The sequence below is a fragment of the Mya arenaria genome, chromosome 7, assembly GCF_026914265.1.
Source record: "Mya arenaria isolate MELC-2E11 chromosome 7, ASM2691426v1".
Classification (NCBI taxonomy): Eukaryota; Metazoa; Mollusca; class Bivalvia; order Myida; family Myidae; genus Mya; species Mya arenaria.
Window position 1 is genome coordinate 28,673,070 of NC_069128.1, and position 27,315 is coordinate 28,700,384.

Genomic DNA, 27,315 nt, shown 5'->3' on the forward strand with positions numbered 1-27,315 from the left:
GGCAGTCTGATTGAATTATCAGCAGCTCTACATAATATTCCTTCTGTTTCACAATCAAAAACACCAACATTTGACAAGACCCTGAACCATGACATATTTTATGTGTATTTTCCAAAATCTAGAAATAGTCACAACCATCAAGTTTTTATTTACATTGTATCCATCATTGTTTTTGACTGAAAATGGAAGGGATTTAAAAATTCTACCGCTTTTGAACCCAATGGTAATGGAGACCCAAATCGGCCTCTCTGACATTGCCAGAGGTTCACTTGTCTGCAACAACATAACCTCATCAATGTGATGAGTCAGATTATTGCCATTTCCTTGGTGTCTACATAGTTGTGCAAATATTTTGGTTTAACTGTGAAACGTTCTTTAAATTGTATTGAAACTTGGCACATCCCTGTCAGAGTAATTATGTTTAGCATGTTAAACATGTTAAGCAAATAATGTATCTCTGCCATATTATTGAGTGAGAAATTAGTGCAAAAACAAAACCTTTTTTCGACCCCAGCAATACTTTAAATGAAATGATATGCACATGTTTTATTTATTGTACACACTTCATGACCTTGTTTACAAATAATTCTCCATTAAAATTATGAAATGATGATGGTAACAATTTTTGTCTTACTTTGTAGAAGAAGGCATGACTCATCTTCAGATGATTCTGATAGTAGCGATGATGACCATCGTAGAAGAAAGCCTGAAAGAACTGGCAGAAAAAGGCATGACTCTCAGTCAGACTCCAGTGCTAGTGACGATGTCCCTGCAAAGTCTGTTGTGTCGAAGGTGGAACGAGGTAGAGAAAGAGAGGATGAGAACACAGGCATTAGATATATAGATCAGCGGGATAAAGGTGGAGATAGGAATGGAAGAAATCGAGGCGCAAGTACAGGGAGGCGAGACAGGCAGGGAGATGATAGACAGAGGAGAAATTCCCCGCCTCCTCCAAGAGATCCGCCTCCTCCAAGAGATGAAGGTGGTCTTGTCGTTCGAGATGAGAGGACATATCCTGTAAGAGGTAGAAATAGCAGGCAGGGTCGGCAGAATGCTCTGTCTCCAAGAAAACGAGGCAATGGGAATTCCAACAGGCAGGGGTACAGGAGTGATAATCAGGACAGATCGAGTGATGATAGAGGAGGGAATAGGGATAGGGATGGGAGGGGCCAGAGACAGTTAGGATCAAGGTCGCCTGAAAGGGCAGCCAAAAGAAGTGACCTTGACAGATCTGAAGGTCGAAGGCGAAGAGCTTCAATGTCCCCTAAACGGAGTGAATCATATCAGGATAGGGATCTTAGTAGGTCTAGAAACTCGGGTGACGACAGGCGGGGTGATTTAGTTGACAGAAGCGGAAGTAGGAAAAAGCGAGATGCTGACCTTTCAAGGTCAAGATCACCAGAGTCCACTGGTAAGAGGTCACATACTCGAAGTGAAAAGCGTGGCTCACACTCAAATTCTCCTGAGAATAATGTCTCAAGAAAATCTCGATCGAAGCATTCAAAAGAGTCAGATCGACGAAGTCAGTTGTCATTGGAAAAGGAACTTCGTGATGAAGACCCGATGGCTAATGAAGTAAGACCTCCATCGAAGAAGAAGGGTAAAAAGAAGAGTAAAAAGACTGAGGAAGAGGATTTGGAGAGTAGTTTTGAAAGAAGTAAGAAATTTCTTTGTGAACATTCCAGTGAGTTTGATATTCCTGAGCCAGAGACGATGGACATTCTTAGTCCAACAACAGAGTTGCCAAAGAAATCAAAGAAAGATAAACGACAGCATGAGACATCAGAATCAGAGGATGAAACCCCCAAGAAAAAGTCAAAAGAGGGTAAAAAGAAGGGGAAGAAGAAATCAAAGAAGGAAGTTCGGGATTCCTCCGCGTCTCCCAGCCCTGAGCGAGTCAGTTCTAAGAAATCAAAGAAGTCAAAGCAAAAGTCATATTCCAGATCTCCTAGTCCACTTGACAGGTTAGTTGGTAGTAAGGTTTAAAAAAACAACTTATGCTTTGGGTTACCTGACCCCGCCTTCAAAGAAATGTATGTGTTAACTGTTTTAATATTATGTGTGTGTTTTTTTAATGCTTTATACTAAAGATAAATAAGTTTAATGATAATATATGTGGGTTTTTTTAATTACTTACACATAATAAATATTATAGAAGGGTTTTTCAAAAACTTGAACCTCCAGTATGGAAGCAACAAACAGAATTTTCGCCACTGAGATCTAGCCTTGTCTCGGTAACTTTGTGGGATACATATTTTGATTTGTCAAATACTTAAAATCATTCCATTTTCCCCTTTTCCAGATCTGGTAGATCAGATCCCAACAGATCTCGTTCCTCTGATGTCTCAGTGGGTCGTAAACACGACCTGGCTCAGTTTGAGAGCGAGCCAGAAAGCGGGGAACTAACAGACAGTGATGAAGAGGCAAGACAAGGAGAGGGATGGGAAGCTACTCTAAGGAGCACAGTCAAAGTAAGTAAATGCATAATTTATGAGGGTAATTTATCAGGCTCTTGGTAAAGAAAACAAGTTTAACTTGACAAATATTTGTCCATGTTTCATCTTTAATGTATATGTTTACTTGTCCATCCATCGCTGGTGTTTAAGTGTCCCTTATCTTCTTCTTATAATTTTCCTTCTTCTCACAGAAGCCAGAGGGCCAGAATCCGCTAGCTGGAATGGAGGACGAGAAATATCTGATGGCCAAACAAAAGGCAGAAAAGTTGTTGAGAGAAAAGCAGGATGCTGCAAAGAAAAATGACGACCGTCCAAGCAAGAGGTATGGGGTTGTTTTGCCTGTCCAAGCAAGAGGTATGGGGTTGTTTTGCCTGTCCAAGCAAGAGGAAATGGAGGGTGGGTTTTGCCTGTCCAAGCAAGAGGTATGGGGGTTGTTTTGCCTGTCCAAGCAAGAGGTATGGGGGTGGTTTTGCCTGTCCAAGCAAGAGGTATGGGGGTGGTTTTGCCTGTCCAAGCAAGAGGTATGGGGGTGGTTTTGCCTGTCCAAGCAAGAGGTATGGGGGTTGTTTTGCCTGTCCAAGCAAGAGGTATGGGGGTGGTTTTGCCTGTCCAAGCAAGAGGTATGGGGGTTGTTTTGCCTGTCCAAGCAAGAGGTATGGGGGTGGTTTTGCCTGTCCAAGCAAGAGGTATGGGGGTGGTTTTGCCTGTCCAAGCAAGAGGTATGGCGGTTGTTTTGCCTGTCCAAGCAAGAGGTATGGGGGTGGGTTTTGCCTGTCCAAGCAAGAGGTATGGGGGTGGTTTTGCCTGTCCAAGCAAGAGGTATGGGGGTTGTTTTGCCTGTCCAAGCAAGAGGTATGGGGGTGGGTTTTGCCTGTCCAAGCAAGAGGTATGGGGGTTGTTTTGCCTGTCCAAGCAAGAGGTATGGGGGTGGGTTTTGCCTGTCCAAGCAAGAGGTATGGCGGTTGTTTTGCCTGTCCAAGCAAGAGGTATGGGGGTGGGTTTTGCCTGTCCAAGCAAGAGGTATGGGGGTTGTTTTGCCTGTCCAAGCAAGAGGTATGGGGGTGGTTTTGCCTGTCCAAGCAAGAGGTATGGGGGTGGGTTTTGCCTGTCCAAGCAAGAGGTATGGGGGTGGTTTTGCCTGTCCAAGCAAGAGGTATGGGGTTGTTTTGCCTGTCCAAGCAAGAGGAAATGGGGGGTGGGTTTTGCCTGTCCAAGCAAGAGGTATGGGGGTGGTTTACCAAACTTTTAAAGTAGTTAGATATCCATGAGAGACTCCTGCCTCTGATCAGCAGGATTTGCCCATTCATGACTGGTTTGAAATTTCTAGAATTGCCATACTTCAATGACTTACATATGTCTTATGATCTTGGTACAGAAAGTGACAAAATTAGGCACTCATGGGCCTCTTGTTTTTGTACATGTTCTTTTAAAAACTAAATTTACCCTTTGAGGATGACATAAGAAAATGCATAAGATACTTTGTACTTGAAATTTTTGTAAGTTGGATAGAACACAATGGATGTCAAAGAAAAATCTTTGTTAGTAATTATGTTGTACAGTTGTATCATTCTGTACTTACATGAAATTAATGCAGTTTTCATGAATTTTAGCATAAACTTATTGTCTCCTTCAGGAAAGCCACACCCACAAAGGACACAACATCAGAAGCAGCCCAGTCCCCAGCTCCCAAGAAGGCAAAGCCAGCTGATGGGGGAGCAGAAGCCTTTACAGGGAGAACGGGAGGAGCCTACATCCCCCCCGCCAGGCTACGTGCAATGCAGGCTAAAATTACCGACAAGTCTAGGTATGCAGTGATCCAAATTAGCACAAACCTGCAAGCCTGAATCAGCTAGGCTTCTAAAACATTTTTGGATTTGTAATATTTTTATACATTTGGGCTTGTTCAACAAATCATACATTTATATGAATATATACAGTTTTTGGGCTTATTCATAAAACTCTCAATTTCGTGACTGGGTTATGTTGATGGAAAATTCTGTTATCATCATTAAATGGATTTTTTTTTAAATCAAAATCCTAAGAGTTATGACCTAAATAGAGAGAAGGGCAGGGATTATATACCTTACCATCAGGTAGCGCACCATGCAGGCTAAGTTTACTGATCTATGCATGAGTTCAATAATCTGGCTTATGGTGGAGTAAAGAGGCCTTAACAAGGCAAATGGATGGGGCCTATTTACCCCAGGCTATGGACCTTGCAAGCTAAGAGAGTTGGTACACCTGTTCATTTTGGCATCTATACAGCAAGTCTCATTGCTCTGGAAAAAATTCTTTGAAATATCTGCATTAGTAAACTTATTAATTTGGACAAGCTGCGGAATGCCCTTGAAGTGCTCTTACTGTCACTGTGTCACCTGCAAAGCATGGAAGACACAATTTGGGCGACTGTGGCATCTGAGTCACACTTCAATAACTTTAGAATGATTAGTTGAATGTTGAAACTTGGTATGCATATTAGTCATGGTCAGTGAATGACCCCTGTTGATTTTTGGGGTCACAGGTCAAGGTCAAGTGACCTTTTCACTTCTAACTGGCATCAATGTCTAATTCGCTGTATATTAATTTTATTTTAGGAAGTTTCACTTCATTTAATACCCTTCCATTTTTACAGTGTGGAGTTCCAGCGAATCTCGTGGGAGGCTCTGAAGAAATCTATCAACGGTCTGGTGAACAAAGTCAACGTGGGAAATATCGAGAATATCGTACGGGAGCTGTTCCAGGAAAACATCGTCAGGGGAAGGTAGAGTTATACCTTAACCTAGCAATAATTGATGAAAGACATAAGACAGCAGTGTTTCTTATTTACTTACAATAGGCCTCAAATTCGACCCAATTCACTATCCCAATAAGTATATTTCTTTCAAATCCCACCAGTAACGATACTTTTTTCATGAAAGACTTGTTAAGAGATGAGAGATTTCTTTTATTTTTTGTCTCAACTCTTACCAAGTCAACTAGTACTGTTATGTTTAAATGCATCCCTAATAACTTAGAATTTTTCAAGTTCTGTATCATATAAAGTGCCTTTGCTTTGTTTCCTTGTTTGAAATATTCTATCGTAAATCCACAATTTACTAAGGGACCTGGCCCCACTCACAATAAGGTGGGGAAAACACTGGGAAAGAAAAGGTTTTAGCAGCTTTTAAAGTGATATACACTTTCAATATAGTTAGGTTATAGAACAGTGTGTCAATTTTAAATTAAAATATATTGTAGCATGTAAATCGTTTCTTTACACCAAAAGAGAGAAAAATGAAACATACACAATAACACATTTTGAAACCATATCATTATTTTTTTCCAGAGGTCTAATGGCGCGATCTATTATCCAAGCCCAGGCTGCATCTGTGACATTTACACATGTGTATGCTGCTCTTGTGGCCATTGTAAACACCAAGGTAATGTACTGTGCAATTTCTTAGAGGTAAGAGCACCTTAAAATCATTACAACAACTGTTAGTGCCTGGGTCTTGGTTAAAGATTTTGTGATAGTTCGAGTGCAAAAGAATTAGTCACTTCTTAAGTGTCAGAGAAATTCAATTGATGCTTATCAAAAATGATTAAAAAATTCTTACTGTTCATCTTATAATTATTTACAATTCTTGTACATAATAATTGTATACTCTTGTTTGTCCTGTTTCATAGCATAAAAAACAGAGAGCTGGCCCCAATATCACGAAAAAACTTAAGTCAACTCTCAATTTCAGTCTCAATTCATTTTACCACATTGCATCAAAAATTATTAAAAATATCATATAATTTTACACCTTTGAAAAGGTATTCTATCATATAATATGTTGATTTACACCTTCGGTCTAGATTCCAAAGGAGTAATATTCTTCAGCCAAAATTGTATTCGAGTACAATTTCATGTTTTTTAACAATTCCTCAAGCATATCTTTTGCTCTGGAATTAAGTTTCTTCTTTCTATCAACAAATTGTATGAGAAAACTGTTTTCATAAAGTATAAAACAATGCAAGATTTTGAATAATACTATACTAAATTGTGGAAAAATGAGTTGAGATTGAGATTCGACTTGAGTATTTTTGTGATTTTGGGACCTAGTGTTTAAACATCTGGTCTTCCAAATCTTGCAAAGATACAATTGAAAGTCATCAATCTCTGCTGTCTGCCTAGTTGTATTGCCACGTTGAATAAACATTTTTTCCACAGTTTTCCCAGAATGGAGAGCTGGTATTGAAACTTCTGATCTTCCAACAACTTATCTTCCAAATCTTGCAACGATACAGATGAAAATAATCAATCTCTGCTGTCTGCGTCATTGTACTAACGTGTTTAATAAACATTTTTTTTATCACAGTTTCCCCAGAATGGAGAGCTTGTGTTGAAACGTCTGATCGTCCAGTTCCGACGAGGCTACAAGAGGAATGACAAGAGCATCTGCCTCTCTGCTACACGCTTTATAGCTCACCTAGTCAACCAGCAAGTGGTAAGAATTATAGACTTACTTTTATTCGCAGCAAAATATAATGGTGTAAATTATCATTTTTGTAAATAAAGATTTTTAGTGTTATTGAAAGAATTACCATTTTCAAATGTACCTTGCATGTATTTTAAACATGAAATTAAATTTATTATTAATATCACTGAAATATATGATTTGCAACTGTGTGTTTTGATTTAAATCTTGCTTTGTCTTTTCTTCAAAAGGTAAGTCAACTTCTGCATTGATATCATCTTAAAATGCAATTTAAACCAATTTAATACCTTTCTATTTGCATTTATATCTATATGTGTACATGTATGTCACATTGGTTTATTCTTGATTCTTTGAGAATAAATAAAAAAAGATTACTTTGAACAATTTATAAGCACAACCGCTGTGAATATTCCAAAGGGGACAAGGCCATATGGGGGATTGTACAGTAGATAACTCTTTTTAAGTTAACAATGTTTTTAACATCATCGTTGTAGTTAACTTTCAAGTCCATACTGCTCTTAAAATAACATCAGCGTCAAATTTATGCCTTGAAACAATGCTCAAATATTTTGTGCTTATTGGCCTGCTATATTCCTCTAGGCCCATGAAGTTCTCGCCCTGGAAGTTCTAACGTTGCTACTGGATACGCCCACAGACGATTCGGTCGAGGTCGCCGTCGGATTTCTCAAGGAATGCGGACAGAAGCTTACCGAAGTCTCACCAAGGGGAATCAATGGTATTTTAAGAGTAAATCGGCCTAACTCAATGATTTGCCCACTTGTGGGTAGATGTGCTTGAGTTTTGTTGATTTTATTTCAGTGTCTTGTGAAAGTTGTAAGTCGTGAGGTCTCTAAAAAGATTTCTTGTCGGCTGGCTGGCTGGCCCTGGATCCATTCGCTAGCTGGCTGGCTGGCTGAAATTGAGGATAGCCAGAGTGATCTACCACTGGTTTGGACTACAAGAAAATCAACACAATTTCTGGCATGGACCCGAATGCCAGGATTTAACCATTCTTGCAAGAGTGGTTTCAACACATCAGGAAAGGATTACCTGTGTTGGCCTCTCCTGCCAAGGAAAGGTTTTCCAAATGTGAAGTGAAACCCTTTTAGAGTTGGCTTGTATTAGTATGGGCTAGCTGGAGTCTGCTGGAAGATGGAGGGCACGGCCCGCCCAGAAGATTTAGGGCACGGCCCGCCCCGGAATGCTGCGCATTACGCTTGGGTGTTCCCCATCTGAAAAGGCAACAACGGGAAAATGAGGGCTAACCTGCATTATATGCAGGCTTTCCTCTCGTTTTCTGGGAAGGTGAAAACCATTCAGTAGAAGTAAGTTGCATCTTCGAGGGCACGGCCCGCCCAAATGGTGGTTTACAAGGTGTTCGGGTGCTTCTAAGACTCCTTAAACCTGTTAACCTACAGGCTTTGGGGGTGAAATTTACCACCAGAACCTGGTGCCTTTCCTTATGGGAGATCCAGATATCTTCCAGGAACATCTTGGATATCTCCAGTGCAGTATTTGGACCCTATGTGTTTTCTACTAGTGAAGCACTCAAAAATAGTGTTGTTGGACTCATAGAGGACATTTCCCGAGTCTAGCTTAGGCAAGCTGATATTCTCCACTTTTGGGAAAGGTTGAAAGACTGGTTGGTTGGCTGGACGGGTCAACCAGTCAAGTTTCGTCCCCCTATTTAACCCAAGGACACTGGTCATACCCTTGACCAGTATTCAGCCTACCATGGTCCCTTGAGCGGACCGAACTCTCGATAAGTAAAATGCAGACATATTTGATTATGACCTTGGTAAGTATTGTTTCAAAGGAGTGTTACTTTTTTCAACAGAATTTTGCATTTCTGTGTTTTTTTATCTCCTTGTTTTATAAAGCATGTTTCATTATATGACAGGTACTGGGTTTGTTTATATACATGTTGTGTCAGTCTTTTTATGCCAACACGATTGTTTTGATTATGGTTGGCTTGTTTAGAAACATATTAAAAACTCAATACGCAGAAGTTCAGTTTTATTCAGTAATAACAGCAAATGCAAAATAGTTTTACTACAAGATCAGCATTCTAAATTCACAGAACTATTTACAATTTTGACCCATCAGTTTTACCAATCTTTACAACACTGCATAAATATTATATATATGAGAGTTTTCTGCCTGACTTTTTTTTATCAAAAGTTAAAAAACAGAAGTGGAAGCAAACAGTTTCAATTATTAACGTTATATGTACTTCTTATGCATTTATAAAAGTTGTGCTAACTTGTTGACTGATAGAATTAATGATTTGGAGGTGTTCCGATCATTAACAATGTGTTATTTGTCCTCTTGCAGCAATCTTCGAACGACTGAGAAACGTTTTACACGAGGGCCAAATAGATCTCCGCGTACAGTACATGGTGGAAGTCATGTTTGCTGTTCGGAAGGACAACTTTAAGGTACGTTTGGACGGCCACTTTATCAACTAACGTATGATGGTATTGTGCAATCATTTTTACGAATCAATAATTCTGAATAATTATAATATCAATTATTATGTTTCATAAGTGAAGGCCTTATTGATCAGTTTAGGCAAAATTTATTTGCAAATAAAACTCATAATTTAGTTAATGGCACTCACTTTGATGAACGCTCATTGAAAGGCTGGCCCAATTCTTTATAGTGATGATAAATGTTTTTCAAACAGCAAATAATAGAAAGACTACCTTGTTTTAATTATCAAAACAGGTTTTGTACATATTACTTTAACAAAGATTATGTTACAAAGATCTATTTCAATAAAGTGTGACATGTGTTCGTTACTTTGCTACAGAATTCTATGAATGGCCAGTACTTATAGAAAATGAACCCGATGAAAGTTAAGGAATTTAAAAAAATCTTATTGCCAATTGAGATGTTTTTACAGATTTAAGATTATTTATGTTACCACTTAGATACCTTTGTCTACTGTGAGTAAAATACAGTGAGGCCAAGTATAATGAATTGTTGAATCCCCTAAAAATAGATTTGGTAGGTCGAATGGGATACTTTTCATATTTTAGGGAAGTTTTGTCAGTCTTAAAACCAGTGCCATATGGTCTAGATTAATTTTCACTATAGCACTCTATTAATACAATAGGATTTATACTACCTAACAAGGCCCGAAATTACTGTTAAGGTTAACCCAAAAGGGGGGAAAGTTAACACTTAGAAAAAATTGTCTGGTGACTGATAATAAGAAGAATTTTAGGGCTGGGCAGAAAAATGTAGGTAGTTCAGTAAACCAGAAACATACAGTCATAACCAGCTATGTCAAGTCTTTGGGACTTTGGGAAATACTTCAAGGTAACGAATATTCAACATAACCGAAATACAAATTATGCCTCATTTAACACAAAACTTTGCGATTTTCGTTTTTACATATTTTGTTTACGCCTGATAGATTTCATGAGAAGTAGTAGTTAACATTGCCAGAGTGGTTCGCTTACTGACATGTATTGCTATTTGTAGGACTTTCCAGCCATCTTAGACGACCTTGACCTTGTGGAAGAAGAGGACCAGTTTACCCATCTCCTTACCCTGGAGGACGCCCAGAACCCCGAGGATATACTCAGTATGTGTACTACTCATCAGTCATAGCTGGTGGGATTATGGCTGGGGCTTTCTACAGTCTTGGCTGATAAGCCTGGGTGTTTAGCTGATAAGCCCAAGGGCTTAGCTGATACTCCTGGCACTTGGCTAATAAGCTTGGGGGACATGTATTTGTGCCCCTGGTTCCTTGCTGATAAGCCTGTGCACTTATAAGAAAGTGATTGTAATCTGATAGGTGAGGCTTCTTTATAAATGCCTTATCGTAAGGTCTTGTAAGGTGTTCTATAGGAATATGTTTCAGATATCCAAGTGTGTGCTTTTTTGTCGCAAGTGTTAATGTTTGTGATTGTCAGCTTTTAATGCTTTAAGATAAATATCTGTGATGCCTCTGAATGGCTTAGCCCTTTGCAGCATAGAATCAGTTAAGGTTAAGGCTTTCCAAATTTGAGGATTTTTTATAATTTTGTTTATGAAGGATGTTAAGCTTGTCATTATAAACCAACCTATTTAACAGTGTACTTTTGCTGCTAGTCGTAATTTCTTCTTATTAATGTTTTGAATTGTTCCATATTGAGTTTCATCAAAGTTAAATAAATTTTTGGTTTCCAATTTAAATTTTACAGAAAACCCTTAACCTAATAGGAATTCTTTTTCAAATCTTAAATGCAATTTTTGATAAGCTTTTGTTAACTGGTGCTTTTACTTTTGTTTTATGATTAGAAATATAAATTAAGATGTGTTTTGAACATGCACAATGTTTATATTATCTGTATGTTTTGTGGAAGACCAAGTGTAAATATTTTTGTGTATAAGCAAAAAATAGTTTTGTGTATTTACCTCGAAGATAATTGTGTGATTTGTGATCTGTGTCGGGAGAGTGTTGAGTTTAAAAGAAGAGAGGCATTCAAAGGAGGTCTCCGAAAAGAGAAAAATCCATACATCAGAATCAGATTTGTGACTAGAAAGAATCAATCATTGATCATCCGATTCTTGGCATTCATCAGTGTAAAAGGAAATTTTAATTTTGTGCATCTGTTTTTAAATATGGAGATTTCGGATACCAGCAAGCAATGTGAAGATTGCTGATTTGAGTCAACAGACACAATCAAGAAGTTAAGCAATGGGACTCACAACATCTTTGTGGAGGATTTTCCGCAGTAAGTATAACGAGGAGGCAAAAATACCTTATATAAGTAAGTATTTCTAACTTGTAGTGTATTGTCATAAACGTTATAAGTAATGAATCTCAGTTTAAAGTTTTTTTACTTCTATTAATGATGTATTTTAAATTCTGTTTTATTTAGTGTTTTATTTATTCGCGTTTATGTAAATGATGTGTTTTCTTTAATTAAGAAGATTTTATTTTTTCAGTAATAAAACTAAAATGGCAAAATCCGCCTTTACCTGAACAGCTTGCAGTTGCCAGATTCTTTATCCATTTTTGAAAAAAAATGTATAATTTCATTTTGCAGAATGATATGAGGGAAAGTTCACAGACCACCCTTATGGGGAAAAATGCAACCCAGGGAAGTCAACCATTCCACATAGAGTAAGCGTAGTAACAGCAATAATAGCGGCAACAACTGCATCATCTTTTACAGTGACAACAACAGGAACGATAGCAGCAACAACTGTATCATCGTTTACAGCAACAACAACAGTGTTTGATAAATATTTCTGAAATTCTTCGAGTGCAGAGATATCACTGTAATGATTCACATAGATCAGAGAGAATATAAGAAATCAGAGCGATAATGTGGTTTGCGTGTATATGCATTTTTGATACAGTGTTAGAATAGTGAAAATCTGAATTTATGTGTACTTATTCTTCATTTGTGCTTAAGTATGTTTCCTGTCATTTGAAAAATCGTTGTTTCCATAAAGTCACCAAGTTTTGAATAATTGTCGCCACTTTTGCAATTTATTTGGATTTGGATATAACTAAGTTTGTACCTGAAGAAAGTGTGATTCTTTTTGTGTGTGAATTTGGAGATAAAGTTTTAGAATTGACATTCGAAGGATTAGGAAGATGTGAATAAAAGAAGAAATGGTGTTGTGAATTACATCTTGTTGCAGATGTTGTGTTTGGATTACATAATCTTCATGGCAACAATTATTGAAAGAAGACTAGGATGAACAAGCGGGAATTCATACACTAGTGTTTGGGTCAGTCCGTTTAACAAGCCCTGCTATAAAAAAATCAGAATTGGTGTGTGCGCAGAAAGCATTTTACCAGAGCAGGGCTTGCAGGCTTGTGCTAATTTCCACTGCTGTAGTAATATAAGTTTGTGATGATTGTGTTTAAGTGTGTGTACCTACTGGAAATCTATTAAAACAGTGTTAAGTTATTGGGATGTTGAAGATATGTGTGTCAAATAGCACCATTGTGCTGTTGTTCAAAGTTAATCTACAAATGTATCATCAACCATTGAATGTTTTGTTAATTAATTGATATATTTATTTTACAATGATTGTGAAACAAGTTATTGCAACATAATATTAATCACTCTCGTTGGCACGATTTTACGCGAGAGTGTGGTCTTGTGTTGTTGGGGAAACCGGAGTACCCGAAGGAAACCCTCTTACAAGTCTGTCATGCAAACTCACATGTATCTAGAGGATACATGTATCTATATGAGTGTTCAATCAATATAGAATGTATTAAATGAGTTTTCTGATATTGACAAAAACAAGCCAACAAAAACAACTGTGTTTTGAAATTGCTGATGTGTTGTTTGATTTAATTCTAAATTCCATGTTTTTAAGATTGCCCATGTTTCCTTTGATCCTTTCTGACTCTCTGTCTTCCTTGGCAATGTACCTGTCTTTTCCTCACAAGCTTGCCTTGCTGGCTTTCTGTCAGTGCACTAATTGACTCCCAGTATGGTTTAGCACTTTCTGACCTTCTGTCTGCATTTTGCAATCTACTCGTCTTTTCCCTCACCGGCTCGCTCCCCTTGCTGGCTTTCCGTCAGTGCACTAATTGACTTCCTGTCTGTCTGAGACTTATTTGGCTTATTTTAGTCTTGCCATTACTGGCTTTTTATGGTCTTGCCATTACTGGCATTTCCTTCTGTCTTTGCCCATAATGTTTGTCAATCTGTCTTTGCCCTTTCTTGCTTTCCATCTGTCATTACACTGACTACTGGATTCCTTTCTGTCATGGCTCTAACTAATATTCCATTTGACTTTGCCTTTACTTGTTTTCTTTCTGTCTTTACCCTGATTTTTCTTCCATCTCTGCACTTTGCCCTGACTTTCTGTCTTCCTTTGCCCTTACTGGTTTTGTATATGCCTGTTAAGAAAATGGGACATATTATACCTGTGGCATACAGGCTGGTGGGCAGTGTCCAGTGTCTAGTATGTTGTCCCCTCAATAACTTGAGAAGCCTTTGTCCATTCATCACTAAACTTGGTCAGAAAATGTATATATAAGCATAATATTTTGGACAAGTTTGATAATCGGCCATAGCGCTCAATTTACTTGATAGTTCTCTTTAGAAAAATTACTAGTTATTGGTCTTATTGGCTTAATAACTTTACAAAGCCTTTGTCCATTCTTCACCAAATTTGGTCAGAATGTGTATGGGCAGAATAGCTTGGTCAGGTTCAATTACCAACCAAGTAGCCTCAGTCACTCTAGAGGAATGACCTATAAATTGGCAAAAACTGTTTACAGTGTCGCTCTATAAAGTTTGCTCAATGTACAACAGTTTTTCATCAAACTTTGGGTCCTCAAAATAAGGATGAGCATAAATTGTTACAAATGGCGCTCTTGCTGTCTGTTTTTTTTGCTAACTAACTTTTCTGTCTTTGCCCTTGCTGAATTTCTGTCTGTCATTGCTCTAACTGGCCTTCCATCTGTCTTTGCCTTAACAGGTGTTCTTTCTGTCATTGCTCTAACTGGCCTCCAGTCTGTCTTTGCCCTTTCTGGTGTTCTGTCTGTCTTTGCTCTAACTGGTGTTCTGTCTGTCTTTGCTCTAACTGGTGTTCTGTCTGTCATTGCTCTAACTGGCCTTCAGTCTGTTTTTACCCTTTCTGGTGTTCTGTCTGTCTGTCTTTGCTCTAACTGGTGTTCTGTCTGTCATTGCTCTAACTGGCCTTCAGTCTGTCTTTGCCGTAACTGGTGTTCTTTCTGTCATTGCTCTAACTGGCCTTCAATTTGTCTTTGCCGTAACTGGTGTTCTGTCTGTCTTTGCTCTAACTGGTGTTCTGTCTGTCATTGCTCTTACTGGCCTCTAGCCTGTCTTTTCCCTTCCTGGTGTTCTGTCTGTCTTTGCACTAACTGGTGTTCTGTCTGTCTTTGCTCTTACTGGCCATCCATCTTTCTTTGCTCTAACTGGCCTTCAATCTGTCTTTGCCGTAACTGATGTTCTGTCTGTCATTGCTTTAACTGGCCTTTCATCTGTTTTACCTACTGGCATTCCGTCTGTCAATGCCCTTACTGACTTTCTTTCTGTAAGTGCCCAAACTGGCCTTCCGTCTGTCTTTGCCTTTACAGATCTGTCTGTATGTGCCCTTACCTACCTTCAGTCTGTCTTTGCCCTAACTAACTATCTGTCTGTATGTGCCCTTACTGGCCTTCCATCTTTCTTTGCCCTAACAGACTATCTGTCTGTATGTGCCCTTACTGACCTTCAGTCTGTCTTTGCCCTAACTAACTATCTGTCTGTATGTGCCGTTACTGGCCTTCCGTGTGTCTTTGCCTTTACAGACTATCTGTCTGTATGTGCCCTTACTGGCCTTCCATCTTTCTTTGGCCTAACTGACTATCTGTCTGTATGTGCCCTTACTGGCCTCAGTCTGTCTTTGCCCTTACTGACTATCTGTCTGTGTGTGCCCTTACTGGCCTTCTGTCTGTCTTTGCCCTAACTAACTATCTGTCTGTATGTGCCCTTACTGGCCTTCAGTCTGTCTTTGCCCTTACTGACTATCTGTCTGCATGTGCCCTTACTGGCCTTCCATCTTTCTTTGGCCTAACTGACTATCTGTCTGTATGTGCCCTTACTGGCCTTCCATCTTTCTTTGGCCTAACTGACTATCTGTCTGTGTGTGCCCTTACTGACCTTCAGTCTGTCTTTGCCCTAACTGACTATCTGTCTGTATGTGCCCTTACTGACCTTCAGTCTGTCTTTGCCCTAACTGACTATCTGTCTGTATGTGCCGTTACTGGCCTTCTGTCTGTCTTTGCCCTTACTGACTATCTGTCTGTATGTGCCCTTACTGACCTTCAGTCTGTCTTTGCCCTTACTGACTATCTGTCTGTATGTGCCCTTACTGACCTTCAGTCTGTCTTTGCCCTAACTGACTATCTGTCTGTATGTGCCCTTACTGACCTTCAGTCTGTCTTTGCCCTTACTGACTATCTGTCTGCATGTGCCCTTACTGGCCTTCAGTCTGTCTTTGCCCTAACTGACTATCTGTCTGTATGTGCCCTTACTGACCTTCAGTCTGTCTTTGCCCTTACTGACTATCTGTCTGCATGTGCCCTTACTGGCCTTCAGTCTGTCTTTGCCCTAACTGACTATCTGTCTGTATGTGCCCTTACTGACCTTCAGTCTGTCTTTGCCCTAACTGACTATCTGTCTGCATGTGCCCTTACTGGCCTTCAGTCTGTCTTTGCCCTTACTGACTATCTGTCTGTATGTGCCCTTACTGACCTTCAGTCTGTCTTTGCCCTAACTGACTATCTGTCTGTATGTGCCCTTACTGACCTTCAGTCTGTCTTTGCCCTAACTGACTATCTGTCTGTATGTGCCCTTACTGGCCTTCAGTCTGTCTTTGCCCTTACTGACTATCTGTCTGCATGTGCCCTCACTGGCCTTCCATCTTTCTTTGGCCTAACTGACTATCTGTCTGTATGTGCCCTTACTGGCCTTCCATCTTTCTTTGGCCTAACTGACTATCTGTCTGTGTGTGCCCTTACTGACCTTCAGTCTGTCTTTGCCCTAACTGACTATCTGTCTGTATGTGCCCTTACTGACCTTCAGTCTGTCTTTGCCCTAACTGACTATCTGTCTGTATGTGCCCTTACTGGCCTTCAGTCTGTCTTTGCCCTTACTGACTATCTGTCTGTGTGTGCCCTTACTGACCTTCAGTCTGTCTTTGCCCTTACTGACTATCTGTCTGTGTGTGCCCTTACTGGCCTTCTGTCTGTCTTTGCCCTAACTGACTATCTGTCTGTATGTGCCCTTACTGGCCTTCAGTCTGTCTTTGCCCTTACTGACTATCTGTCTGTATGTGCCCTTACTGGCCTTCTGTCTGTCTTAACCCTAACTGACTATCTGTCTGTATGTGCCGTTACTGGCCTTCTGTCTGTCTTTGCCCTTACTGACTATCTGTCTGTATGTGCCCTTACTGGCCTTCCATCTTTCTTTGGCCTAACTGACTATCTGTCTGTATGTGCCCTTACTGGCCTTCCATCTTTCTTTGGCCTAACTGACTATCTGTCTGTATGTGCCCTTACTGGCCTTCCATCTTTCTTTGGCCTAACTGACTATCTGTCTGTATGTGCCCTTACTGGCCTTCCATCTTTCTTTGGCCTAACTGACTATTTGTCTGTATGTGCCCTTACTGGCCTTCTGTCTGTCTTTGCCTTTACTGACTATCTGTCTGTGTGTGCCCTTTCTGGCCTTCCATCTTTCTTTGGCCTAACTGACTATCTGTCTGTATGTGCCCTTACTGGCCTTCCATCTTTCTTTGGCCTAACTGACTATCTGTCTGTATGTGCCCTTACTGGCCTTCCATCTTTCTTTGGCCTAACTGACTATCTGTCTGTATGTGCCCTTACTGGCCTTCCATCTTTCTTTGGCCTAACTGACTATTTGTCTGTATGTGCCCTTACTGGCCTTCTGTCTGTCTTTGCCTTTACTGACTATCTGTCTGTATGTGCCCTTACTGACCTTCAGTCTGTCTTTGCTTTTACCGACTATCTGTCTGTATGTGCCCTTACTGGCCTTCCATCTTTCTTTGCCCTAACTGACTGTCTGTCTGTATGTGCCCTTACTGGCCTTCCATCTTTCTTTGCCCTAACAGACTATCTGTCTGTATGTGCCCTTACTGGCCTTCCATCTTTCTTTGCCCTAACAGACTATCTGTCTGTATGTGCCCTTACTGGCCTTCCATCTTTCTTTGCCCTAACAGACTATCTGTCTGTATGTGCCCTTACTGGCCTTCCATCTTTCTTTGCCCTAACAGACTATCTGTCTGTATGTGCCCTTACTGGCCTTCAGTCTGTCTTTGCCCTAACAGACTATCTGTCTGTATGTGCCCTTACTGACCTTCAGTCTGTCTTTGCCCTAACTGACTGTCTGTGTGTGCCCTTACTGGCCTTCAGTCTGTCTTTGCCCTAACTGACTGTCTGTATGTGCCCTTACTGACCTTCAGTCTGTCTTTGCCCTAACTGACTGTCTGTATGTGCCCTTACTGGCCTTCAGTCTTTCTTTGCCCTAACAGACTATCTGTCTGTATGTGCCCTTACTGGCCTTCAGTCTGTCTTTGCCCTAACAGACTATCTGTCTGTATGTGCCCTTACTGACTATCTGTCTGTATGTGCCCTTACTGGCCTTCCATCTTTCTTTGCCCTAACTGACTGTCTGTGTGTGCCCTTACTGGCCTTCAGTCTTTCTTTGCCCTAACAGACTATCTGTCTGTATGTGCCCTTACTGGCCTTCAGTCTGTCTTTGCCCTAACAGACTATCTGTCTGTATGTGCCCTTACTGACTATCTGTCTGTATGTGCCCTTACTGGCCTTCCATCTTTCTTTGCCCTAACTGACTGTCTGTGTGTGCCCTTACTGGTTTTATGTCTGTATGTGCCCTTACTGGTTTTATGTCTGTATGTGCCCTTACTGGTTTTATGTCTGTATGTGCCCTTGTGGACATTCCATCTGTCTTTGCCTTTACTGTCATTCTGAAAGTCTTTGCTCTTACTGTCTTCCTTTCTGTTTGTGCTCTTAATAGCTTCCTTTCTGTCTGTGCTCTTACTGGCTTTCTGTCTGTGCTCTTACTTACTCTCCATGTCTGTGCTCATGCTGGCCTTTTTTGTCTGTGCTCTTACTGGCTTTCTGTCTGTGCTCTTACTGGCTTTCTGTCTGTGCTCTTACTGGCTTTCTGTCTGTGCTCTTACTGGCTTTCTGTCTGTGCTCTTACTGGCTTTCTGTCTGTTCTCTTACTGGCTTTCTGTCTGTGCTCTTACTGGCTTTCTGTCTGTGCTCTTACTGGCTTTCTGTCTGTGCTCTTACTGGCTTTCTGTCTGTGCTCTTACTGGCTTTCTGTCTGTGCTCTTACTGGCTTTCTGTCTGTGCTCTTACTGGCTTTCTGTCTGTGCTCTTACTGGCTTTCTGTCTGTGCTCTTACTTACTCTCCATGTCTGTGCTCATGCTGGCCTTTTTTGTCTGTGCTCTTACTGGCTTTCTGTCTGTGCTCTTACTGGCTTTCTGTCTGTGCTCTTACTGGCTTTCTGTCTATGCTCTTACTGGCTTTCTGTCTGTGCTCTTACTGGCTTTCTGTCTGTGCTCTTACTGGCTTTCTGTCTGTGCTTTTAATGGCTTTCTGTTTGTTTTTCCTTTTCTGACTTTCTGTGTCTGTGCTCTTACTGGCTTTCTGTCTGTGCTTTTAATGGCTTTCTGTTTGTTTTTCCTTTTCTGACTTTCTGTGTCTGTGCTCTTACTGGTTTTCTGTCTGTTTTTCCCTTTCTGATTTTCTTACTGTATAATCATAGTCCAACTGGTTTTCAATCTGTTCTTTAAACTTTCAGGTTTATCGTATATCTTTGTCATTGCTGACTTTGTGTCTGTCTTTTCTTTTTCGAAATGATTTTCTGCCTTTGCCCTTACTATTTGTGTGCCTTTGCCCTTCCTGCCTGTCTTGTCTGTCTGTATTTGCCCTTGCAAGCTTTCCATCTGACTTCTTCTGTCCATCTGCAATGGACTAGGTTGAGTTTAATTTCAGTTTATGTAAAGTCAAAAACTGGTCACTTGTTGAAATAAAAAACGAGCATGTTAATGCTTGAAACTATATCTTTATGAAATTTGGTCATATCGTTTTCTATTTGAAATCCACAGGAATTTTAGTAATGTGTTATTTTCTTTAATTTAAGTGTATCTATTGAGTGTGAATTGTTTAAAAAAATTGTTAGCCTGCAACATGCTGTCCTTACATTTAAATATGGCTTGTTCTTCATAATAAAAACTATTGTAAGTGAGCGCTGTAAGGCCTTCACGGCCCTTTTGTTGCATTTTTGCCATGTGTTTGTAGCTTCTGTTTTTGAAAGAAGAAAAGTATTGTCATAGTCTTGGTAATGTAAGAACTTGACCTCGGCCATAACTCACAAACTGTTCAAGATATCCAATGAAACTTGGTACATATTTTATAAATCTGACTTAAATTATTTGTGAGTTATGCCCCTTTATGTACTTAAAAACAACAACAGACTTGCGGTGATTCGCTCTTGTTTCATACTATAGTTATGTTTGTTTTCTTAGTACTATTGTTAATCCTTATCAAGGAGACACCATATATTTATATGTGTTTTCCGCTTTATTGTTTTGTTTAACACCAGTTGTACAACTGTTATTTTTGACATTATAAGGCACCAGTTTCAAAAGCTTAAATGTTTCTTCTGCATGTTTGCTTATTTTGTTGTTGAATATAATTTTTTGATTGACTGATTCCCAGTAGGCAGACCTTCTATCATGAAATAAGTACCGTGCAGGAAAGAAGCAATGATATTTCAATATACTAACAGGGCCTAAAAAGAATAAATTTGGTTTGAGTTACCCAACCCTACCTCTGAAATAGGCGCCAACCCTCCCCTTTTTTAGTCAGTTGATAAAAAAACAAAACTTAACACCATTTTCCAATAATGACATTAACATTCTTACTTAAAGCCTACCTGTTTATGAAAAGGATGTTACCCTAACCAAACCATTTTTGTTTTGCAAAATCACCCTAATCATTGCACAGTAAGCTTTTAAATATATTTTACAAACAATAACTTCAGTCTGTCTTTGGGTTTGAAATTATATATAACTCGTGCTTCCGGCTAGTTGTGTATATTTTCACTAACATGAGCAATTGTTGCAGTTAGTATTACATAATCAATGTGGTTTATCTATACATTCAACAGTGAATGAAATTGATATTTGAAAGTAAACACCATTTGTACAAAGAATTGTAAATTGTATTGACATATATATATACATATATACAAACATACATAGTTTCATGGTCCATATTCAATGGCCAGCTTTATTCTTACTTAAGTTTGAGAGTAGAATATTGAGTGTATTGATTGGACTGCAAAAATAACTGACCACTAGACTGGAGTCACTGAAGCATATTTAGGATAAGGGTAAAACTTCTTATAAGTTATATTATAATTATTGAATACTGCCCTGACTACTTTTTGGAATTAATTGCAGAATTATAGTTTGAACTTGAATTCCATATGATCAGTTTTGTTGAGAACTTGGATTACCTGAGCATCTTTTCATTCAGGGCTGGTATTCAATCAATTGGATCTAAGAACGATATAGCTAATCAGATTACTTTTTATTAATAACTGACCAATAGAGTGAATGAAGTCAATAATGCATGTCCATAAGATTAACTTAAATGGAATATTAAATAGAAGCCCTGAACTCTTCATGTGATTCCCAACCTGGGTATGATAAACAAATATGATGGTACTGCATGAGTCAATGTATTCCTTTTATAACGTGCACTGTAACTAAAGGTTTTCCTTATATTGTTTTACAGATGTGTTCAAGCCTGATCCCAACTTTCAGGAGAGTGAAGAAAAGTATGCCATCCTCAAGAAAGGTATGTGGTCTGGTTTAAAGGTCCTCATGTTTTGGGATAAAGATTTTTTCACGGTAATGCATCTGAAAACACTAATACTATAATAATTTTACTCCTTTCGAAATTGCAGAAAAAAAAATTGAATTAAAAAAAAAATGGAACGGTTTTAGTGGAGTGGTAAATTCAAGAAAAAATGAGAAAACCAGAAGGACTGGTACAATAGTTGATGGATATTTTGACCTTTTAAGAATTCATTGAAAACATCATGTGATAATGTCAATCAACCAAGCGCGCTACAATTACTGAATCCCGCTAGTAACAGTATTCAAAATTGTGGTTTTCAAAGATGACATTTGAACAAATATCAAAATTTGCTGAAGGGTTCCAGCTGTCAGTACCTGTATCTTAGTTTGCCACCCTTTATTTCATCATAAAAAAGAGTGCATTTTACAAAACATTAGTGAGTCCCTTTAAATGTGAATTGAATAGTTCTTTAATTTGAAGGATCATCTTTTCATTTAGATTTCAAGAGAAAACCTGTGCAGTGTAGTAAAAAAAAATGTTCCGACTCTAAATGTATGTGTTGATAAGATATATTTTAATTTGTGAAAAATTATAACAGTGGATATAAAATTAACTGTTTTAACCAGAGCTTGGCTTAAATTAGAACTCTTTCCATGTGATGTTACAGAGATCCTTGGAGAGGCAGGTTCAGACGATGAGGATGAAGAGGGTTCTGGAAGTGGGGATTCGGACAGTGAAGCAGGGAGCAGTGAACAGGAAGGTGAGCTATTTATAGTAACTGGAGGTTTCTGGAAGTGTGGATTCCGACAGTGAAGCAGGGTACGGTGAACAGGAAGGTGAGCTATTTATAGTAACAGGAGGGTTCTGGAAGTGTGGATTCCGACAGTGAAGCAGGGAACAGTACACAGGAAGGTGAGCTATTTATAGTAACAGGAGGGTTCTGGAAGTGGGGATTCTGACAGTGAAGCAGGAAGCAGTAAACAGGAAGGTGAGCTATATATACATGTAGTAACAACTCTGACAGATGATTAGGGAGGAATAATTGGAATAACAATTAGGGCTAAACAAAACTTTCCTGTTAGGGCAACATGGCCTGACCTGGCAAATCGCCTCGACCCTAGAGATTTTTTCGACCCTGAATTTAGTTGTTGTTGACCATTTGTATTTATTGCATTTAAGAACATGAAGTATTAATTCAATACACAATTAATCCCGTCTTGCTTTACTGTTTTGACTGGACTAAATTAAGGCCCCATATTTATACATGCCATATTTCTGGAAAACTTCCCAGGGGATTTTGCTCATAAAATTAAGAAATTTTTGTCCCCAAGTGGGGGGATTTTCATGGATTGGCGTTAATTGCTCTGGCAGTGTTTACTCTATGTTCTAGTTTAAGAATGATTTTATCTGAAGTAGAATTTATTTTAAGTGAAAATGCACAGTATTGAGTATATATGTTGTTTGAAGATTTAATGTTGTATTTAATTTTGAATATCTGTCAAATACTTTCAATTAGAAGTCTTACAGCTCTTTTATAGGAAAAAAATACTGAAACAAAATAGTGAGTTTAGCTTGATCCTGTATGAATGTATTTCAGATGAGGAGGCCAAGCAGACCATCATTGACCAGACAGAGACCAACCTGGTTGCTTTGAAGAGGACCATCTACCTGACCATACAGTCGAGTCTGGACTTTGAAGAGTGTGCTCATAAACTCCTGAAGATGGAACTCAGGCCAGGACAAGAGGTGAGTTAGACCATACAGTCTGGACTTGGAGGAGTGTGTGAACTAAACTCCTGAAGATGGAACTCAGGCCGGGACAAGAGGTGAGTTAGACCATACAGTCTGGACTTGGAGGAGTGTGTGAACTAAACTCCTGAAGATGGAACTCAGGCCGGGACAAGAGGTGAGTTAGACCATACAGTCTGGACTTGGAGGAGTGTGTGAACTAAGGCTGGGAGAAGAGTTGAGCCATTTCAAGGGAGCTGCGTTTAAGAGTAATGTTAGGTTGTCCGGTAAACGCAGTGGTTAGCGCTCTGGCTTTTCACCAAGACCACCCGGATTCGATTCCTGGCCTGGGTGAATGTGAGTTTGGATAGTGGGCACCAAGTCAGACAAGTGGGTTTTCTCTGGGTACTCTGGTTTTCCCCATAACACAAGACCACACTCTCGCGCAACATCGTGCCAACGAGAGTGACTTAGACTAATAGTATAAGTTAGCATAGCTTTCTTCACAATCCTTGTAAAATATATAATGTTTAAACTAAGAGTAATGTACTGTCACATTGAATTTTTGCTTTCACCCTGTAAGGCATTTATTTTATATCCATGCTTTCTGTAAATGGCATCTGCAGTCTGGAACAAAGATAAGAATGCTACAAGAATGAGCATCATGACCTATGTATGTAAGGAAATACTAGGGAAATACAGCTATGGAAATTCTGCCAAAAAACTATCTGAAAGTATTTTTTCTTTGGCCTTGGAATGAATTATTAATTAGCTATAAAGCTACAATTATTCCTAGTGTCTCTTAGTCTCTCTTCTTGGTCATTTGTGCTGTGTCCTTTTTTCACCAGGTGGAGCTTTGTTACATGATCCTGGATTGCTGTGCCCAGATGAGGACCTATGAGAAGTTCTACGGCCTGCTGGCGGGGGTAAGTGGGCGTTCATGTATCACTTACATGATTTTTAATATATTATTATCAGTGTGGTCATTTAGATTTCATTTGAACAGTTTTTTAAATGAAGGTCACCAGGAAATTGACATTGGGCCCAAAATTGTGTAGTCATTACCAATATTCTTACCAAGTTTGATGACCATTTTGTGATGGCCAGGGTTTTTAAGCATTTTAATTTCTGCTAAATATATCAGTCTGCTCAAGGATTATGTGCTGCGTATGAATATTGGTTTTGACCAGTAGATGTTCTCTTAGCATGTTCGAATGGAAGGTCATGGTTAAATATTTTCCTCTCATTATACCCCCGACAAACAAAGTTTGAAGGGGGTATATTGGAGTCACCCTGTGGTCGGTCGGTCGGTCGGTTTGTCGGACGGTTTGTTGCAATTTACCATGTACGGAGCATAACTTAAAAACTACTGGATGGAATTGGATTAAACTTCATACAATGGTAGAGCATAATGAGAGGAAGTGCAGTGTACAATAAGCATAACTTTATTCTTGCTTATTACTGAGTTAATGCCCTTTGTTAATTTTTTTTTTTTGTCCGGAGTATAACTTGAAAATTACTGGATATAATTCATTGGAACTTCATACAATGGTAAAGCACAATGAGAGGAAGTGCAGCGCACAAGAACCATAACTCTATTTTAGCTAATTACAGAGTTATGGCCTTAAATTAATTTTTACTTGTCCCGAGCATAACTTGAAAACTATTAGATAAATAAATCTTCATACAGTGATAGATCATAATGAGAGGAAGTGCAGTGTACAGGAACCACAATTTTATTTCAGCTAATTACAGAGGTACTGCCCTTTGTTACTTTTTCTTGTCCGGAGCATAACTTGAAAACTATTGGATGGAATTTAATAAAACTTTATACAGTGATATATCATAATGAGAGGAAGTGCAGTGTACATGAACCACAATTCTATTTCAGCTAATTACAAAGTTATTGCCCTTTGTTACTTTGTTACAATCGGAAATTGTACAAAACAAAAATAACCCTTATCCGTAACATTTTATGTGTTTTCCTTTCTAAATATGTTTATATAAACCATTAATTTTAACCTACTGGTATAAAAAAAGTAACTTAACTCATTTATAGATGGCTGTGGTATATTCTGTTCTTTAGAACATCAAATATATCAGTATTAACATCTCAGTATTAGCATCACTGATATTGTTTAAAGCCTTTTTTCTAACTTTTAAAAACATGATAAAAAAATGAATAACTGAGGATAGTCCATAAAATAAAGTTGTCATTTATAGGTTGGCTTTCCAAATAGTTGACTGCAATTTCATATCAGGGCGGCGTAAACAGATGCCTATTATGTATCTTAACCACCACCTCACCCTACATTCAGTTTTATTAAAGAAAGTTGAATACCTAATAATAAGAAAGGTAGAAAAAACATTATTGCAAATTTACAAATAGAATGCAATAGATAAAAATGAATACATAGCATAAACAAAAAACACCTAAAATGAGTCCACACAACTACATGTACATGTTTAAGTTCAATGTTTAAAGTATTCCGTCATTTTCGTTTGCGCCACTTCTGTCTCTAATATAAAGTGCATTTACATTGATCCGACATAATCATGCCAAGCATGTAACTCTGTGAGTCAAAACCCATGAATACACAAGTTCAATGAGTTTCTCAATTTTCCTCTGTCTTTTAGTGTTTGGATTTGAATTGCAAGAAATTAATTTGAGTCCGTCCACAGTTCTTCTTGCAGTACGACTGTTTTCTAATAATTTAATACACGATAGGTTATTTTAGCGTCAAACACTTCCGATTTGATTTATTGCCAGCCATAATCAAGATTCAAAAGAATATCACAATCAATGCAATGTAAATATCTGTTCGTAGAAGTATAAAGCCGTGCACTTTGAAAAATTAATACGGAAGTGAATACATATCGTAACCCGTTTCACACCATCAGATAACAGTGCAAACTGTAAATTCATAATTATTATAACCGGCCTTCTTTGTCGGTATTTAACAATAAACTTGGTAAACTTCGTAATTATTTACGCCAATTATTCAACTATCTTTACTAAGTGTGTCAATTCTGATCGAAGCATTCGCCGACGTGTTATAAACATGATTTCTCGATAAGCAAACACACATGGTAATCGTGTTATGTTATATGCATTTCCATTGGACGACGGAAATATCCGAGGCTGTCGTTCTTTTCTGTCAATTTCAGTATCAAATAAAGCTGTGTATTGGCAAAATCACTTGCGGAAGTGTCAGTGACAAAGGATTAGTGACCGCTAATTAGTGCTTTTATGGCTTCACGGGGACAAATATTAGTGGCCGTGGCCGCGTTAGACAGTTGGCCGCTTAATGCACGTACTTTATATAGTAAAAACGTACAGGGGGGAATTCGGAGTGGCCTGATAAGGCAGGTGGCCATTTAAAGCAGGTGACCGTTCAACCAGGTTTGACTGTATGACTATATGTCACCAAGTTTTTTCACTTAGTTGCAAAATTATTTGATATTTATATTGACTTTTGCAGCGTTTTTGCTTGAAAGACAAGAAGTATGTTACACTATCCCAAGCCAAGTTCTGGGAGCAATTTAAGTTTTTAAGTTATTTGCAACATATTTCAATATTTCTATATATTTATTTTTTTTAGCATTTCTGCCTGATGGACATGAAATAGGTAACATTCAAAGCCTTGTTCCGGGAGCATGAATTCTTTACCTAAAAGCTTATTAAACTGGTAAACCGTCACCAAGTTTTTAGTTATTTGCAACATAGTTTAATTTTCTTTATATTTTTTAGCGCTTCTGCATGATAGACAAGAAGTATGTAACGCCATTCCAAGCCATGTTCCGGGAACAGTATGAAACCATTCATCGTCTTGAGACGAATAAGTTGAGAAATGTGGCCAAGTTTTTTGCTCATTTGCTTCATACCGACTCCATCTCTTGGGCTGTAAGTATTTGTTTTTATATAACAGTTTGTTTACATGTATTAAAAAACAATTAAATAAATGAAAGGCATATGTCTTGCGATTTTGAATAATAAAAAACGGTTTTAGCCATATTGATGTACTGGTGTCAAAAACCTTTGTCAAATCGATTTTATGTTTTTTCTCTTAATTAATATATATATGAAGTATATAGTTTATGAAAAGTCCAATTTCACAAAAAAGATAGGAATAATATGTTTTTGGATAGAAAATAGCCTCACGGTTGTAGAATTGCATAGTTAATCAGAGCTTCATAAAAGGTTTAGCAACAAAGGTTATTTAAATCCCATTTTTTCTCTAGGGAGTATGTAATGCTAAGATTATGTTATAC

At 38.6% G+C, this 27,315-nt stretch overlaps 1 protein-coding gene across 1 annotated transcript in view; it reads left to right on the top strand.

The window, feature by feature from the left end:
- Positions 1-27,315, top strand: part of LOC128240185 (pre-mRNA-splicing factor CWC22 homolog) — a 43,243-nt gene that overhangs the window by 5,701 nt on the left and 10,227 nt on the right. Inside the window, exons 2-16 of the mRNA XM_052956706.1 lie at positions 642-1,964; positions 2,303-2,471; positions 2,648-2,778; positions 4,090-4,260; positions 5,089-5,217; positions 5,782-5,875; positions 6,800-6,928; positions 7,520-7,655; positions 9,254-9,357; positions 10,409-10,511; positions 21,250-21,312; positions 21,983-22,075; positions 22,913-23,061; positions 23,892-23,969; positions 26,795-26,947. Of these exons, the coding sequence (XP_052812666.1) occupies positions 642-1,964; positions 2,303-2,471; positions 2,648-2,778; positions 4,090-4,260; positions 5,089-5,217; positions 5,782-5,875; positions 6,800-6,928; positions 7,520-7,655; positions 9,254-9,357; positions 10,409-10,511; positions 21,250-21,312; positions 21,983-22,075; positions 22,913-23,061; positions 23,892-23,969; positions 26,795-26,947 (3,025 nt within the window). The remainder of the gene's footprint in view (positions 1-641; positions 1,965-2,302; positions 2,472-2,647; positions 2,779-4,089; positions 4,261-5,088; positions 5,218-5,781; positions 5,876-6,799; positions 6,929-7,519; positions 7,656-9,253; positions 9,358-10,408; positions 10,512-21,249; positions 21,313-21,982; positions 22,076-22,912; positions 23,062-23,891; positions 23,970-26,794; positions 26,948-27,315) is intronic.